The sequence below is a fragment of the Pipistrellus hanaki genome, assembly GCF_964339955.1.
Source record: "Pipistrellus hanaki genome assembly, chromosome: 15".
Lineage (NCBI taxonomy): Eukaryota > Metazoa > Chordata > Mammalia > Chiroptera > Vespertilionidae > Pipistrellus > Pipistrellus hanaki.
In genome coordinates, this window is record NC_140517.1 from 46,462,167 (window position 1) to 46,477,654 (window position 15,488).

A 15,488-nucleotide genomic window follows, 5' to 3' on the forward strand; every position below is an offset into this window, starting at 1 on the left:
ACACACACACCCCACACACACACACACCCCCCACACACACACACACCCCCCACACACACACACACCCCCCACACACACACACACCCCCCACACACACACACACCCCCCACACACACACACACCCCACACCCCCCCACACACACACACACACCCCACACACACACACACACACACACACACACCCCCCCCACACACACACACACACACACGGGCCTCCCCGGGGCCCCGCACCTGGCTCTGCTCGCGGGGTCCGGGTTTGTGTTGTCGATCACAACCCGCTTCCTCTGCTTCAGGGCGGCCTCACAGGCGGCCACACAGCGCTGCCAGGTCCCCAGGGTGTCCTGGCACAGGGGGCGCAGGTCACTCGGAGGGGACGGGACACACACACACACACACACACACACACACGGACAAGGGTCCACGGGGTGGGCCCAGCCGGGAGAGGACGGGGGGCGGCCGCGGACCCACCCTGTTCACGTGGACGTAGCCTGCGGACACGAGGTGCTCCTGGAGGAAGGTGGACTTCCCGGCTGGGGGGGGGGGGGCAGTGTCAGTGCGAGCGCAGGGGGTCAGAGCTCCTGGGGTCAGGGGTCAGGGGTCAGGGCATCTCACCCCCAGGAAATCCACGGCGACCACCACCTCGGGGTCGGAGCTCAGGAGGGAGCTGGACTCGGGCAGGTAGAGCGGCCCTGAGGAGGGGACCGTCCTCTGGGGACAGAGGGACGGACGGACAGACATGAGGGGGGCCCCTCCCCTGGCACACCCCCCACACACACCCGGCCACGGGCCTCACCGGGTCGAAGGCTGGGAGCTCGAAGCCGGCCGCCGGCCACTTGAGGAAGAACTCCTCCGGGGAGGCGAAGGGCAGGCCCAGGTTGAGGGCGAACTGGGGGGAGGGGGGGTTAGGCGGGGGGTGGGGGCCGGGGTGGGGGTGCTGAGGGGGGCGAACTGGGGGGAGGGGGGAGGTTAGACGGGGGTGGGGGCCGGGGTGGGGGTGCTGAGGGGGGTGGGGGTGCTGGGGGGGCTGGGGGCCGGGGTGGGGGTGCTGAGGGGGGTGGGGGCCGGGGTGGGGGTGCTGGGGGGGTTGACCTGGGGGGAGGGGGGAGGTTAGACGGGGGTGGGGGCCGGGGTGGGGGTGCTGAGGGGGGCGGGGGTGCTGGGGGGCGCTCACCAGGCGGTCTGCACAGGAGAAGTCTTTCTTTTTCCGATCGGGGGCCCAGTTGGCGGGGCGTCCAGCTGCGTCTGGAACGCAGAGGGCACATCGGCCTCAGGCCCGCGTGCCCGCCATCAGCCTGCCCTCCGTGGCCACCCCATGTCCCCCGCCTTACCTCCCACGAAGACGCTGTCCCCCACGGAGATGGGCACGCCCTCGTTGGCCTGGGGGCAGACAGCCGCCTGAGGAGCCCACGCCTGTGCCCACCCACCCGTGCCCACTGCAGCAGGCGCAGTCCCCTCTCCGCCGCCAGAGGGCGCCGCCTCCTGTGGACGCCCTCCCGGAGGCCGGAGGGTTCCCCGGGCGGGCCTGCCTGCGCCCACCGGCCCCACCCCGGCCCTAGCACACGGCTCGGCACTGGCTCCTGTGACTCCGGCCCGGGAGGCCCATCGAACCTACACACCCTCCTGGCTCCCTCCCTCCCGGAGCCTCCGCCCCAAGGGCACCGCAGTCACACCCCCGTCCCCGTCCCCCAGGGCCAGGCGAGGGGACAGCAGCCCGGCGAGCGGCTGAGGCCTGACCCCGCCCGCTTCTCAGCGAAGGCCACTGGCCTCCCTGCCTCCGAGAGGCCGAGCGCCAGCGTGGAAAGGGAGGCCGCGGGAGGAGGGTGCCGGCTGGTGACAGCGCGGAGGCTAGGCGGGGTGCGGGGCTTCGCGGGGAAATGGAGCGGTGGGGGCGTGGCTCACCTGCTCCTGCAGGTGGTCCCACATGCCAGTCACTGGCTTCCGGTACAAGCCGGCGTGTGTGGCCACCAGCACCTGTGGACGGGGGTCAGACACCGTTCCTCCTCCAGCACCGAGTCCTTCAAGGCCATTCAGGACCCCAGGGGCTCCACCAACCCTCCCCCCAGGAGAGCTCCCACGGCCCCAAACTCGCCACTCACGACGGTTTCTGTCCCCACAAGCCCACCCGGGACCCGGCCCTCTCCCCGCGCAGCCCCCGGCAGCTGTACCTGGACGGGGACCCCTCTGCCCCCATAGTCCCGCCCGGGACCCGCCCCTCCCCGCGCGGCCCCCCTGCGCAGCCCCCGGCAGCCGTACCTGGACGGGGACCCCTCTGCCCCCATAGTCCCACCCGGGACCCGCCCCTCCCCGCGTGGCCCCCCTGCGCAGCCCCCGGCAGCCGTACCTGGACGGGGACCCCTCTGCCCCCATAGTCCCACCCGGGACCCGCCCCTCCCCGCGCGGCCCCCTGCGCAGCCCCCGGCAGCCGTACCTGGACGGGGACCCCCAGCTTCCCCAGCACGGCCTCCGCCTTGGCCTTGAACTCCTCTGCCGACAGCTTCCCACGCCCGATGCCCATCTGGTTGGTGAAGATCACCAGCTGGGGAGCAGATGGGTATCAGTGCCCTCACCATGCCCAGCCCCGGCCCAGCCTGCCCCATGGCCGGGGACACACACACACACACACACACACACACACCTTGTAGCCGTCGGCGTCCAGCTCCCGGAGCTTACGTGGGATCTCGGGGTACAAGATCCTGGGTGGACAGGAAGGTGGCGAGGTGACCCAGGGCCGGAGGGAGCCTCATTCACCCCCTTCCCTGCTAATCACCTCCAGTCGCTGGGGCCGGTGGGAAAGACCTTCCCGGAGCGCGTGGTGATGAGGTCCCGTCCATGTCAAAGCCGGCCACCTGGCGTCACCGAGAAAAGGACAGTGACCCCTCTGACCCCCTCACTCCCAGGCTGGTACACACCGACCCTGTGAGTCAGGGAGCCTACACGTACATAACGACAGGCACAGCGAGGTGCACCCCAGTGCCTGAATGCAGAGCCCGAAGCCTTCCCTTTCCGGCTCCTATTCTCCCTACACACTCAGTATTCCATCTTTTTTTAAAAAAAATTTAAAAATATTTTTTTTATTGATTTTAGAGAGGAAGGGAGAGGGAGATAGAAACATCAATGATGAGAATCATTGATCGGCTGCCTCCTGCACGCCCCCTGCCGGGGATCCAGCCTGCAACCCAGACATGTGCCCTTGGCGGGAATCGAACCTGGGACCCTTCAGTCTGCAGGCCGGCGCTCTATCATTGAGCCACACCAGTTAGGCTAGATTCCATGTTTACAATGGAGCCCATGTACTACCCTGACCATCTCCGCTTGAAGGGCTAATAACCGTGTAAATGAGACGAGGGCTGAGTGCTGTTGAGGTGTGAACTGGTGTTTGTGCATTCCCCATTTACTGGTGAGAAAAAAGGGGCTCAGAATGTGGTGCAACAGCAATTGGATTAGGACTTCTCTGGACCTAGGAAATACTCATCATAAAAGCTCCTGCTAAAATAACCCCAGTCGTTGCTATGGTTACAGGGTGGTTACCATGGATCAGGCAGGCGTGGATATACATGGATTCCCCCCCATGCTCACTACAACCCCGGAATTTATCCGGTCCATTGGTCAGAAAAGTGACGGCTCAGAGAGGTTGAGTGACCGGCCCAGGGACACACAGCTCCCTCAGATCCCAGCGTGGCCCTCACCTTGCTCCGGGCCTTCACCCCAGGTGCGGTGAACACCAGCAGCTTCTCGAAGCTCTCCCAGCCAGGGGACGACTTCCGCACTCGCTTTTTCTGCGGTTCATCCTCCTCCTCCTCTTTTTCCCCCTCCTCCTTCTCCTCCTTCTCTTCCTCCTCCTCCTCAGTTGGGGCCGCCGGAGGGGTGCCGGGTGGAGTATCTGGCTGGGATTCCGGCACGGGGGCCTCTTCCCAGCGCAGGGTCAGCGGGTAGAGGCCATTGACCAAGTACAGCGTGTCCCCCACCCCCAGAGAGCCCTCTGACCCCAGCTTCAGCTCCTGGGTCCCCACCGTTGAGGGGTTAACTCCCAGCTGCAAAGGAATAGAAAAGAGCTGGGACTGGCTCCACCTCCCCCCCCCCAACCTCCAATCAATCAACCAGGAGAGGGCTGGCCTTTCTCTACAGCCAATCAGATCCCTAAGCCCCGCCTCTTCCCTGTGCACCGCCAATCAGGGCGTTGGAAAGGTCACAGGCGCGCGGTGTTGCCCAATTTAAATGCAGATGCTACTGCACTGAGGCGGGCCACACCGGGGACTTCCTTACGGGGCACGCCTGCTTCCCTTCCAGCCGGAGGTCCCACCGGGCCTGCTCCTCCCCGGCCCCACCTGCAGACATGGCTGAGGAACCGGTACCTGTTTCACAGCCACGGTCCGAGCCTCCGGGTCTGCGACCAGCTCCACTGCGTGTGGAGAGGGTGGAGTCAGGCTATGCCTCTCCGTGGGAGGGAACCCCTCATCACCCGGGGGCACGGCCAGCTTCAGGCCACAGGATGGCGCTACAGCACCGTTCATTTCTAAATGGGCTTGGCTCACTCCTCGACATGCAGTCACCAGACAAGGGCCGTAGGACGGCCTGTGGCGCTGGTCCTGGCCTAGGGACGGGGCGGGCATGGTTCTGGAGAGAACTGGCTTCTCTGTCGAGCAGTATGGCGGGTGCAGGGCTGGGGCTTGCCCCGTTATCACTCGCCCCTGCTCAGCAGCATGGACTTCCCGCCACGAGATCGGCTCTCCCCTTGACAAGGGTCGCAGCCTGACTCGGCCGCTCACGGCGGCCTGAGCATCCTTCTCTGCCCGCTGACAATGCCCCGGGAGCCTGCATCCCAGGCCAGGCACGCCTTTTCCTCCTGAACGGTGCACCTGCCAACCTCAGGGCCGGCCGCACCCTACGATTCCACCTCCTGGCTCTGCAAATGCGCTTTAGGGAACTGACGGTGCATCTTTCGCTCCGGAAACAGGGCACACCTCTTTCCGCTCGGGCCCAGCCCCTGCCTACCTTGGTTTCTGGAGCACTTCCGGTCGGTAACTTTGGTCAGGGGTCCCCGGCCCAGGACCAGGGCTTGCCCGCCCGTGGGCAGGAAGATGGGGGGCACTCCCCCGGGGGGGCTCTCCAGCCACAGGTGGCCCCTGGCTTCCATCCCGGCCGCCGGCCTAAGGGCAAGCAGGTGCATGTTTGGGTGGCAAGTCGCTTTCAGTGGCTACAGGAAGTCCCGCCTCCTCCCGTCCCTCCATCAGGAATTCCCTCCAGCCGCTGAACGCTCTGGAGATCCCACCCACCCGCCGGCCCAGAGCTCGCGCCGAATCCCCGGGGACGCCGCCCGGGTGGTGCTCGGGGAGCGAGGACCCCTATGTCCCAGGGCAAAGGGCAAAGGACAAGGACCTCGCGCGCTCCCGCCTGGGCCAGACGCTCACCGTGCTCCGCTCACTCCCTCCGCCTGCGGCTCCCGTTTTGCGGGACGGAAATGCCCGGCCCTGGACGAGGGGGCGGGGCCTCAGAGCTCCTCCCGCCGCGGAAGCCACGCCCCCTCAGCCCTTTAGCCCCTGCGGTCCCGCGGCCGCGCTGACCTCCGTCCCTCTCGCTGCAGTGTGAGGCTCCCGCCAGTAGGGGGTGCTGATCCTCTGTTGCAGATTCTATTTCCACCAAGAAGTCTACCTTTTTTTTTTTTTTAATTTTTAATATATATTTTATTGATTTTTTACAGAGAGGGAGAGGTAGAGGGATAGAGAGCCAGAAACATTGATGAGAAACATCAACCAGCTGCCTCCTGCACAACCCCAAATGGGGATGTGGCTGCAACCAAAGTACATGCCCTTGACCAGAATCGAACCCTGGACCTTGCAATCCGCAGACTGACACTCTATCCACTGAGCCAAACCGGTTTCGGCAAGAAGTCTAGCTTTCATTCCCTTTGCTGGAAATAGTTACAGCGAGTTTTCTTCCCCGTTTAATGAGCATTGGCAATCGAAGAAACCCTCACCCCCGACAGAACCCCTACTTCCAATGCTGCGGTTTTCTTATCTATAAAGTGGGAATGACCGTTTCACTTCGTGGAGTTACTAGGAAGATTAAAGGAGTTAATCCACGTAAATAACCTGTGTTTGGGTGCTGGTTAGCCCAGTTTAAGTCTTGCCCAGGGCATGCCTCTGGGGGCTGAGGACCCTGGGCCAGGGCCGCGGGTTCTCTAACTCCAGCTCTTGTGGCAGAAAACTCCCGGGCTCGGCAGGAGGCATCCGGGCTTTGCTGGGGACTATGTCGGCTCAGTCAAATTCCGGTTTCAACATTCAGCCCCCTCCCTGCCTGCCCGTAAGACTGGGGATCATGGTAAACGGGACTCCCACCGCATGAATATCCTTTTTATCTGTAAAATGGGGACAGTCCCCACTTCCGACTTTACAGCGATAATGAGATGCTGTTCATTCGACTTCAGAAAGTTTGTTGAATAAACATCCACAACACATTTCAAGCTCATTTAACAGAGGTAAGACTCTTTAATCTCAGAGCGCCCCTCCCAACTCTCGATCCCCACCCCCCCAACTCCCCCGACATCAGGGCCGGAGAGCGGGGGCCCCTGCCCCCCACCGTGGGTGGACAAGGGCCCTTTAAGGCACCTGTGGGGGAAGGGGAGCGGGGCGGGAGCTGGTAACGGCCTGGATGAAAGGCCAGGCTTCCGATTGGCAGGCTGTGTGGGACGGACCCGTGAGTGTCAGACGCCGGGACAGGACCGGGCCGTCCCCGAGGGGCCAGAGACCAGTTGTCAGGACTTAGTAAAAAAAAACAACAAAAAACGGTCTTAGCCCCAGTAGTGTCAAGAACCTAAATTTAAGGCCACAGGCTAATCCTGGGCACAGAAGGGCTTGGCCACGCCCCCAGGAGGCAGGACCCAATCAGGTAGGAGAATCTAGGAAGGGCAAGTGGTGACTGGCAGATTGGCGTAGACCTTTACAGGGTTCCAGCCAATCAAATGAAGCTGCCCGGAGCGCCACCACCCAATCCTGGGCCTTGGCTACGCTTCGGTTAGAGCCAATGCCGTGCGAGCAAAGCCCTTGTCGCTAGGCAGAAAACGACGCGACTCCACCCACTTAGGGTTTAGAACTGGCCACTCCCGATTGGAGAGCAAGCCAGTCCCTTAATAGAAACCATGTGTCGCTGGGCAGGAAAAGGGGCGACAGCCTGTGGGCACCGGACAGGCCCCACCCCGCGCAGAAGGGGGTGGGAGGCTGAGAGGGATCGGCCTCCGATTGGCGGGCCTGGGGGCGGGGCGTGTAGTGTAGGACGGACACTGGGCCAGGAGGCTCTCGGGGCCTCAGTATTTCCGGATCAGCTTCTGGAAGTCGCTGGTGTTTAGTCGCGGTCGTGGCAGGTCCCCGAAGACCTGGGTGTCCTCGGCCTCCCGCATCACCAACGCGCGCATGCTGGCCGCGATGCGGTCCAGGTCCGGCGAGGAGGGCTGCGGGAGGACATGGATGGTCAGCACCCTCAGTGGCGCCCCGTTTCCCACCTCAGCTTGCAACCCTGGCAGTCAGTGCCTGCACCCCGGGCTCCAGGGCCCCTCCGAGTACTTTCCCCCCGCGATGTCCATGGCCGCAAGGCCCTTCACCCTGTTGCTCCATATAGGACCTTCCTACCCGTCCAAACACCACCTCCTCCAAGAAGCCTTCCTGCCCCTCTCCCCTGCAGCGGAGTGCCGCTCCTCTGCTGACATCAGGCTGGGCGCCCCCAGAGGGCCTCACTCTAAGGGTTTGGGTTGGAGATCAGGCAGGTGCCACCCCCTAGCTGTCCTCGGGGACCTCACACCCCCCCCCCCCCCCGAAGGCTTCAGTCTCCTCCTCGGAGAAAACCCACAAGGACAGCTCAGCGAGGGCGGGCTACCACGTGGCCGGAGCGGTATGAGGGTCCCTCTCCGTCAGCCTCCAGCTGAGGGTCCTGTCATTCTGCCTGCAGTCCCACCTCGTCCACCTCCCTTAGTCCCTGCACCCCAAGCTGGGCCTGGCCCCCCGCAGGTGGAGGCCACCGACGCCTGTTCAGAGACCAGCCCAGGCGGGAGCTCAGGCCTTGAACGCTGTTCATGAACAGTGTCCGCACCAGTGGCACCCCGGGCGGCAGCCGCTGCTGGACCCGCCAGTGTGTGACTGCGGCCACTGAGGAGCCAGGGGTCCACCTGGGACCAGGGCCTCCGCCCCAGCTCTGCCCGACAGACTGAGGCCTTGAGGAAGTCACATGTATTCTCGGTGCCTCGGTTTCCCCTGCTCCAGGAGCTTCAGTGAAGGGGCGATGATGACCCGCCCCGGCCACCCCAGGAGCTGCATACCGTGTTTCCCCGAAAATAAGACATCCTCCGAAAATAAGACCTAGCGCATGGAAAGATAAGACATCCCCTGAAAATAAGACCTAGCGCAACTTTGGGAAAAAAAATATAAGACACTGTCTTATTTTCGGGGAAATGGTATGTAGGATCATACAGGAAGAACAGCAGACAAGGGTGCGTATGGAAGGTGATCAGGCCCCTCTGAGCCTCAGTTTCCCCAGCTGGAGGGGATACCAAAATCCTGTGCCTGCGTGCAACATGCATTCCATACATGGAGCTGTTCCTGGAAACAGAACAGCTCATGTCTTTCTCTGCAAGACAGTGGGGCACGCTGTGAGGCCGTGGTACTCAGCACTGCATGGCTCTGGCCTGGTGAGGGGGAGGTAGGACTGATCCCATGAACCGTGGCGCCCGTGTCTGAGGACTTCCCGGAGGAGGTGGCTGCGCCCTTCCCACCTCCCCCTGCCCCTCCCGTTTGCCCCTCACCGGCCCGTTCTCTTCATCCGATGACCGAGCTTCTGTCCTCTTTTCCTTGAAGGTCCAGATGGGCACGGACACAGGCAGGGACCGGGCGTACTGCTGGGTGGGCAGGGCTGAGGCCAGGGGCACCGCGTAGGCGGACAGGCTGGTGGGGGTCTCCTCGCTCAGGCTGCCGTCTGGAGAGAAGGCGTGCTTCACCTCGGTCCCTCCTCCGTCCAGACTCCGCCCGCACCCCACCCCCACCGGGCGCGGGGACCGCGGGGCACTCACCGTCCGTGCTCTCCGGGTCCGACTCGCAGAAGGGCGGCAGGTCCTGCAGCGTGGCGTCCTCGTCCATCACGAAGAGCCCTGCGCGGGGCGGGGCGGCCGGCCGTCAGTCCCGCCTCCAGCCCCCCTCCCAGCCCCCCTCCCGCTCCCTGCACTGGCCAGGCCCTGGCAAACCTCGGGGTTCTGGAACTACCATTCCCTCTGCCTCCAACACCCTGCCGCTGCTTATCTGCTGGTCATCTGCCGGTTATCTGCCGGTCATCTGCCTGGTTACCCGCCGGTCATCTGCCTGGTTAGCCGCTGGTTATCTGCCTGGTCATCCACTGGTTATCTGCCTGGTCATCCGCTGGTTATCTGCCTGGTCATCTGCCGGTCATCTGCCTGGTTACCCGCTGGTTATCTGCCTGGTCAACCGCTGGTTATCTGCCTGGTCAGCCGCTGGTTATCTGCCTAGTCATCCGCTGGTTATCTGCCTGGTCAGCCGATGGTTATCTGCCTGGTCATCCACTGATTATCTGCCTGGTCATCCGCTGGTTATCTGCCTGGTCACCCGCTGGTTATCTGCCTGGTCATCCACAGAAACAGATCTAGTTTCTGTCTGTTACACTCTCAGGTGGAAGCAACTGGCTGAACAGAAGTCTGGAAGGCAGGAGTGGGGAACCTGCCACGGGCCATTTGGGTGTTTATAACATCACACACAGGCCGTGCAAAATTATCAGCTTAAAAACTAGCCTGCTTGCCCTGGCCTGTTTGGCTCAGTGGATAGAGCGTCAGCCTGTGGACTGAGGGTCCCGGGTTTGATGCCGGTCCAGGGCATATGCCTAGATTGTGGGAGTAGTGGGCCTACAGGGGGCAGCCAATCGATGATTCTCTCTCATCACTGATGTTTCTCTCTCTCTTCCCCTTCTTCTCTGAAATCAATAAAAATGTATTTTAAAAAACTAGCCTGCTGTATTTGACCAAACATCTAATTAACCCCTAATGCCTGGGCAGGGCCAGACCAAAGGATTTCTAGGGCCTAACACAGCCCGTGGCTCACATTCCCACCCCCTGCGGAAGGTCTGTTTGGGATGAGAGAATATAAGATGATTATGATTGCTGCTTGACATAACGGAAACCTGACGGCACAGAGGTTCAGCCGCCTGCCTGAAGTCCCAGCAAATCCAGGGTGTCATGGCATCTGAACTCAGGCCACATGGCTCCAGTCTGTGCCCTTAACCCTGTGCAGGCTTCCTCCTCACAGCAGTGAGGAGGCCAGCTATTGACAGTAACAAAAACAAACGGGTGACTATTTACTGAGCCCCCTGCAAACTCCTACTCACTCTTCAAAACCCTAACGTTACAGTCCAGTCTCTGGGAAGTATCCAACCTCGAGATTCCCCCTAAAACTGCCTGTTGCTCCCTCCCCTGGCTTCCTCAGCTGTTGCTGGCATCCCTGATTCCCCTTTAACGCCGATCCTGTCCTCATAGGCACCAGGCATCCCGATTTGAAATAAACCCTGTTTTGCTCGTGATTCCAGCTCGGGCGGTTCCCCTACCCCCAACCCCAAAGCCTATACAGGGCGAGCCTCATGCCGGACTCCAGGTCTCTGGCTGGACCAGGAGTCCCAGGAGCTGGCAGTATGTCTGTGTCCAGCACCGCGTAAGAAAAGTGAAGCTCAGGCCTGACCGGTATGGCTCAATGGATGGAGCATCGGCCTGCAGACTGAAGGGTCCCGGGTTCGATTCCGGTCAGGGGCATGTACCTTGGCTGTGGACACATCCCCAGTAGGGGGTGTGCAGGAGGCAGCTGATTGATATTTCTCTCATCGATGTTTCTAATTCTCCCTCTCCCTTCCTCTCTGTAAAAAGTCAATAAAATATATTTTATTGCCGGGACCAGTTTGGCTCAATGGATAGAGCGTCGGCTTGGGGACTGAAGGGTCCCGGGTTCGATTCCGGTCAAGGGCATGTGCCTTGGTTGCAGGCATATCCCCGGTAGGGGGTGTGCAGGAGGCAGCTGATCGATGACTCTCTCATCGATTTTTCTAAATCTCTATCTCTCTCCCTTCCTCTCTGTATAAAATCAATAAAATATATTTTAAAAATAATAATAATAATAAAAAATAAAATATATTTTTTTAAAAAAGAAAAAAGGCCGGGACCGGTTTGGCTCAATGGATAGAGCGTCGGCTTGGGGACTGAAGGGACCTGGGTTTGATTCCGGTCAAGGGCATGTACCTTGGTTGCGGGCATATCCCCAGTAGGGGGTGTGCAAGAGGCAACTGATCGATGACTCTCATCGATGTTTCTAACTCTCTATCTCTCTCCTTTCCTATCTGTACAAAATCAATAAAATATATATAAAAAAAAGAAAAGAAAAGAAAAAGGAAGCTCAGAAAGGGAAAATGACTTGCTCAAGGACTCACAGGCTCTGAGACTCCAACCTCAGGGCTCAGAGACAGCCAGTCCCTCCCTCCCCCGGAAAACCTACTGTGCAGGCAACTGGCCAAGCACAGAGCCAGCCCAGGCCCGGCGTCTGTGCCTCTCACCTCCGTTATCGCTGACGCCCAGCCGCTCCCCAGAGGTCTCCGTCTCTGTCAGCTCATCCTCGTCCTCCTTGTCTTCCTCCCTGGGCAGGGCGAGCTGGGCCGGGCTCCCTGCCAGGCCGGGCGGCTGAGGTGCGGGCGGGGGGCCGGGGGGCCGGGCGGCAGCGGCGGCCCTGTGGGCCAGGGCGATGTCCTGCAGGCAGTGGCGGGCAGCCTCGGCCAGGGCCCCGCGGCCGTGGGCGGCGTAGGCGCAGGGCCCCGGGAGGGGGGGCGGGGGCGGCGCGGCCGTCAGCAGCACCAGCTCCATGCCCGTGTGGGCCCGGAAGCGCTCAGCGGCCCCCACCACGGCTTCCCACAGCTCCTCCGGGCGGCCGGTCGCCATCGGCGCCCTGCGGGCAGAGCAGGACAGGGGGCTGGGGCCGGCTCACTGTGCCCTCAGCCCAGGGTCCACCTGTCCCCAGACACCCTCCCCCCTCCCACCTGTCCCAGCTGAGGGCCACGTCTCCCCCCAAACCCATCCCCTGCAATCCCTCCCCCTCCAAACCTCAACCCCCAACCCCCCCTCCCCTTGGACCTGCCCCGGGAGCACCGGCCACAGGGGAGTAGGGAGCACCGTGCGGCAGGTCCAGAGTGACAGGTGCTGTGTGTGAGCCACATGGGGTGCAAGTGGGATGCAAACACCTCGAGAGCCGTCGGCGGGCGATCACTTGTTGGAATATTTTAGGCACTCGGACTGAATTAGTGAAAACGAACTTCAGCTGCTTTGTTTACTCGGCGTGGCTTGTGGGGATTGTGAGCTCAGGCATTCTGTTTGTATTATATTTCTATGGACAGCGCTGCCCTGACCATCCAGCCTCTCCTGGTGCCTCCCAGCCTCAGGGCGGCCAGCACACGGCTCTGCAGGGGTCCTTCAGCCTGGAGCTGCCCCCCCCCCCAGAACCCCTAGGTCAAGGTCACAGCCCTGCAGGCTCCAGGGGCCTTGGTCAGGTGCCTTCCCCGCATCTGGCCCCTGGTCTGCCATCTGCTTGTCCTCCTTCCCCTCACCTCTGGACCGCGTCACCCCACACCTGGCTCTGGGGACTCCCCAAGATCTGAGCGAGCCCATCCTAGGACACATCTCCTGGGGAGCACGTCTGGACCCCCCCCCCCACCTCCCAGCCTGTGGGAGCCCCCGAGGGCGGGCCGTCGGGCTCCTGGCTGAGCCAGCAGCAGGCCTGGCCCAGCAGACAGACCTGCGGGTGGGGCTGATCAGAAAACGGTGTGCGAGCTTCCGTCCCCACCTGGGCTCAGCCCGGAAGCCTTCTGTCTTTCCTACAAGACTGTTTCTGTCAAAACCGGTTTGGCTCAGAGGAAGGGAGAGGAACAGAGTCAGAAACATCGATGAGAGAGAATCATCGATCAGCTGCCTCCTGCACACCCCCCACTGGGGATGTGCCCGCAACCAAGGTACATGCCCCTGACCGGAATCGAACCCGGGACCCTTCAGTCCGCAGGCCGACGCTCTATCCACTGAGCCAAACCGGTTTCGGCCAATAAAATATACTTAAAGAAATAATAAAAAAACAATGTTTCTCAAAACCAAGGCACCCGGTTTGACAATAAAGATATGCTCCGTGGAACAGACATCCGGGCTCACCCTGGCGAGGCCACCCAGTGAGAGGCAGCCAGCACCTGCCCCGACAGGCCCCGGAGCCCTGCCTCGGGCCAGGCAGGGGCCTGCGTGTGCCACCAGCCCACCCTCTCGCCAGCCCTACAGAGAGGAGCTGTGTCACCCCCTTTACACGGGCAACTGAGGTCCGGGGAGGGTCTGCGTGGGGACCGGGGGGGGGGGGGGGGACAGCTGGGGAGGAGCGCTGGAGCCTGAACCTGGCAGTCTGAAGCCAAACCCTTCTCTGAACACCGGGATGGCACCCTGCCTTCCTGGTGAGGAAAGGTTTATGATCCTAGTCAAGATGGGGACAGTGAGGCTGAGAGCTCCCGGCGCTGGCCTGGAGGGGCACAGACAGAGAGGGTAGACAGGAACCTAATAGCAGTGGCAGGTGCTCCGGCCTCGCAGCCGCTCCGCCCCGCTGAGGGTGGAAACGGAAGCCCAGGGCCGGGAAATGACTGGTCCAAGCTCACACAGCCTCACAGTGCTGCGCCTGGTGTCCTCACTTCCTGGGGTCACCAGGGTTAAATTCCTCTCTGTCCTAGAGCTTCACTGAACGGCCGGGCTGCAAAGACGGCAATGGGGGTGAGGGTCCCCCATCCTAGAGCATGCACAAAAAAGGAGGAGTTCGAGGCAGCCCTCTCCGGGAACTCTCTGGAGTCAGTCACCCACGAGGAAAGAAACCAAGACTTGGGGAGTCTCCAGTCCCTACAGCTTCTGGAGTTAGTCCTGCCCCCTTCCAAGAGCTGAGAGATGGAGAACCCCCTCCCCTCAGAGGGAGCAGTTTAAGATCAGGGAGAGAGGAAAAGGAGGGCAGAAAGAGGTAAGGGGGTCGGCCTCTGAGGTCAGGAGGTGAAGAAGCCGACTCCAGGAAGAGGTGAGGAAGAGGGAAAACCCACCCAGGAAGGAGGTGCCAGTGGACCCCGCTCCAACCACCTGTGAAACACGGGCAGTGCCACCCCCAACCTCCCGCTCCGAGGTGGGGGCGCTGGAGGATGCACCCGTAGTCCAGGGGGGAGGTGAACGTCTGGGGGCCTTTCTCCGCCGCTCAGAGGCCCAGAGACCCCCCAGCTCCCCCGAGGCCAGCGAAGACCCACTCCTCCAGAAAGAAAACAGGAAGTCCCGCCCAGATGGGGGACAGCGCCGGAAGTCCCGCCTTCACACGGGTGAGGGCGCCCCGAGACAACCCTCCCCCCACCGCCCCAGCACCCCCCAACCCTAGAGACCAGCTTCACAGGCAAAGAATCTTAATGGACCTGAAGACCGGAAGACAAGACTGTCTAGGCTGTGCCTCCGCTCACACACGACGGCTCATGCCCGCGGCCGCTCTCCAGCGCTCAGCGCGGGGTCGCCGGACGACCTCTGCCCCTTGACATCCGCAGGCTCTATCGCTCCCCAGAGCGGCTCGCCCTCCCCGCGCCCCACGCCTCCGGACCGCCAGGTCCTCCCCGCACCGTGGCTCACAACGCCGCCTCCACTCACGTGCCCGGAGCCAGCATGGCCGGCCTGGCGCCGTCGCCGCCCTCAGAAGACATGGCAGCGCCGTGCGTCACTTCCGCCTCGTGGACCCGCCCCCATGCCGCACGGCCCGCCTCCTCCGCGGAGGCCTCCCGAGACAAAGATGGCCGCGGGGGCTTCACCGGACTTCAGAGGAGCAGTGGCGGAAGCAGGGTGCCCGTAAGAAAGATGGGAGTGACCACAAGAAATATGGCGGACTGCGTATGGACCACAGTCCCTCAACTGATAATCAACCGTTTCCACAAAAGAAGAAAGCAATGCCCGCTAAATGACATGTATCATCTGACCATCATGAATACGGGCTCTCCCTCAGGCCTATCCCCTTCGGCACCGAGACTGGCAAAGATCCAACACGCCAGCCTTTCTTGCTTCGGTTTGCCCAACTTCAATATGGCAGCCAGCCCAGAATGATTTCTCTCAGGCGGTGGTGACTCGTGGATTCGTCTGGGAGCGCTTCGTTCCCGGGGATATGACGGGTTCATCCCGTTAACCCGAATCCCTCAGCGAGGTTAAAGTGTTCCGATGTACAGCTTCTCTCACCTTCTTCTCCTTTCTCGGTTTCTCTTTTCCAGAACCTCGCTTCGTGCCCTGCAGAGGGGAGGAGACTGCCCCCCATTAACGTGGCCTCAGCTGACGGTCCTTCCCCGTGCCCTCAAGCAACATGGCGCCTCTCTGGCTTCGATGCCAGCACTCAATATGGGGGAAGGAGTGGGCGTGTCTGTGTCCGGGCGAGGGGGCGGAGCTC

At 62.0% G+C, this 15,488-nt stretch overlaps 2 protein-coding genes across 6 annotated transcripts in view; both read right to left on the bottom strand.

The window, feature by feature from the left end:
* PNKP (polynucleotide kinase 3'-phosphatase) overlaps positions 1-5,458 on the bottom strand; it is a gene marked incomplete at its 3' end in the record, with an annotated part of 5,618 nt that extends 160 nt beyond the window's left edge. Inside the window, 16 exon segments of the mRNA XM_084906896.1 lie at positions 183-341; positions 469-530; positions 613-627; positions 630-708; positions 794-886; positions 1,172-1,242; positions 1,329-1,377; positions 1,900-1,971; positions 2,429-2,536; positions 2,636-2,693; positions 2,768-2,819; positions 2,822-2,846; positions 3,687-4,031; positions 4,353-4,399; positions 4,993-5,147; positions 5,409-5,458. Of these exon segments, the coding sequence (XP_084763022.1) occupies positions 183-341; positions 469-530; positions 613-627; positions 630-708; positions 794-886; positions 1,172-1,242; positions 1,329-1,377; positions 1,900-1,971; positions 2,429-2,536; positions 2,636-2,693; positions 2,768-2,819; positions 2,822-2,846; positions 3,687-4,031; positions 4,353-4,399; positions 4,993-5,134 (1,377 nt within the window). The 5' untranslated portion in view covers positions 5,135-5,147; positions 5,409-5,458.
* A 996-nt stretch (positions 5,459-6,454) lies between these two features.
* AKT1S1 (AKT1 substrate 1) lies at positions 6,455-15,377 on the bottom strand. Of its 5 annotated transcripts, none has more exons than XM_084906241.1 (5): positions 15,284-15,377; positions 11,581-11,966; positions 9,053-9,130; positions 8,789-8,958; positions 6,455-7,444 (listed from the first exon to the last, which is right to left on the bottom strand). In XM_084906241.1, exons 2-5 carry the CDS (start codon positions 11,957-11,959, stop codon positions 7,301-7,303), a joined length of 771 nt encoding a protein of 256 aa, XP_084762367.1. In that variant the 5' UTR covers positions 11,960-11,966; positions 15,284-15,377; the 3' UTR covers positions 6,455-7,300. The 5 variants fall into 5 exon arrangements, with proteins under 5 accessions (XP_084762367.1, XP_084762368.1, XP_084762365.1 ...); XM_084906242.1 differs by lacking the exon at positions 15,284-15,377 and adding an exon at positions 14,708-14,810; XM_084906239.1 differs by lacking the exon at positions 15,284-15,377 and adding an exon at positions 14,680-14,786.
* Between the last annotated feature and the right edge of the window lie 111 nt (positions 15,378-15,488).

Bases quoted from the DNA above. Each gene is read 5' to 3' on its own strand.
- AKT1S1 (XM_084906242.1), bottom strand. From the start codon at position 14,760: ATGTCTTCTGAGGGCGGCGACGGCGCCAGGCCGGCCATGCTGGCTCCG. The intron at 8,959-9,052 runs GTGAGTGCCCCG...CCTTCTCTCCAG, and splicing joins GGACCCGGAGAGCACGGACG to ACGGCAGCCTGAGCGAGGAG. The intron at 7,445-8,788 runs GTGAGGGGCAAA...GTCCTCCCGCAG, and splicing joins CGGATGAAGAGAACGGGCCG to CCCTCCTCGCCGGACCTGGA.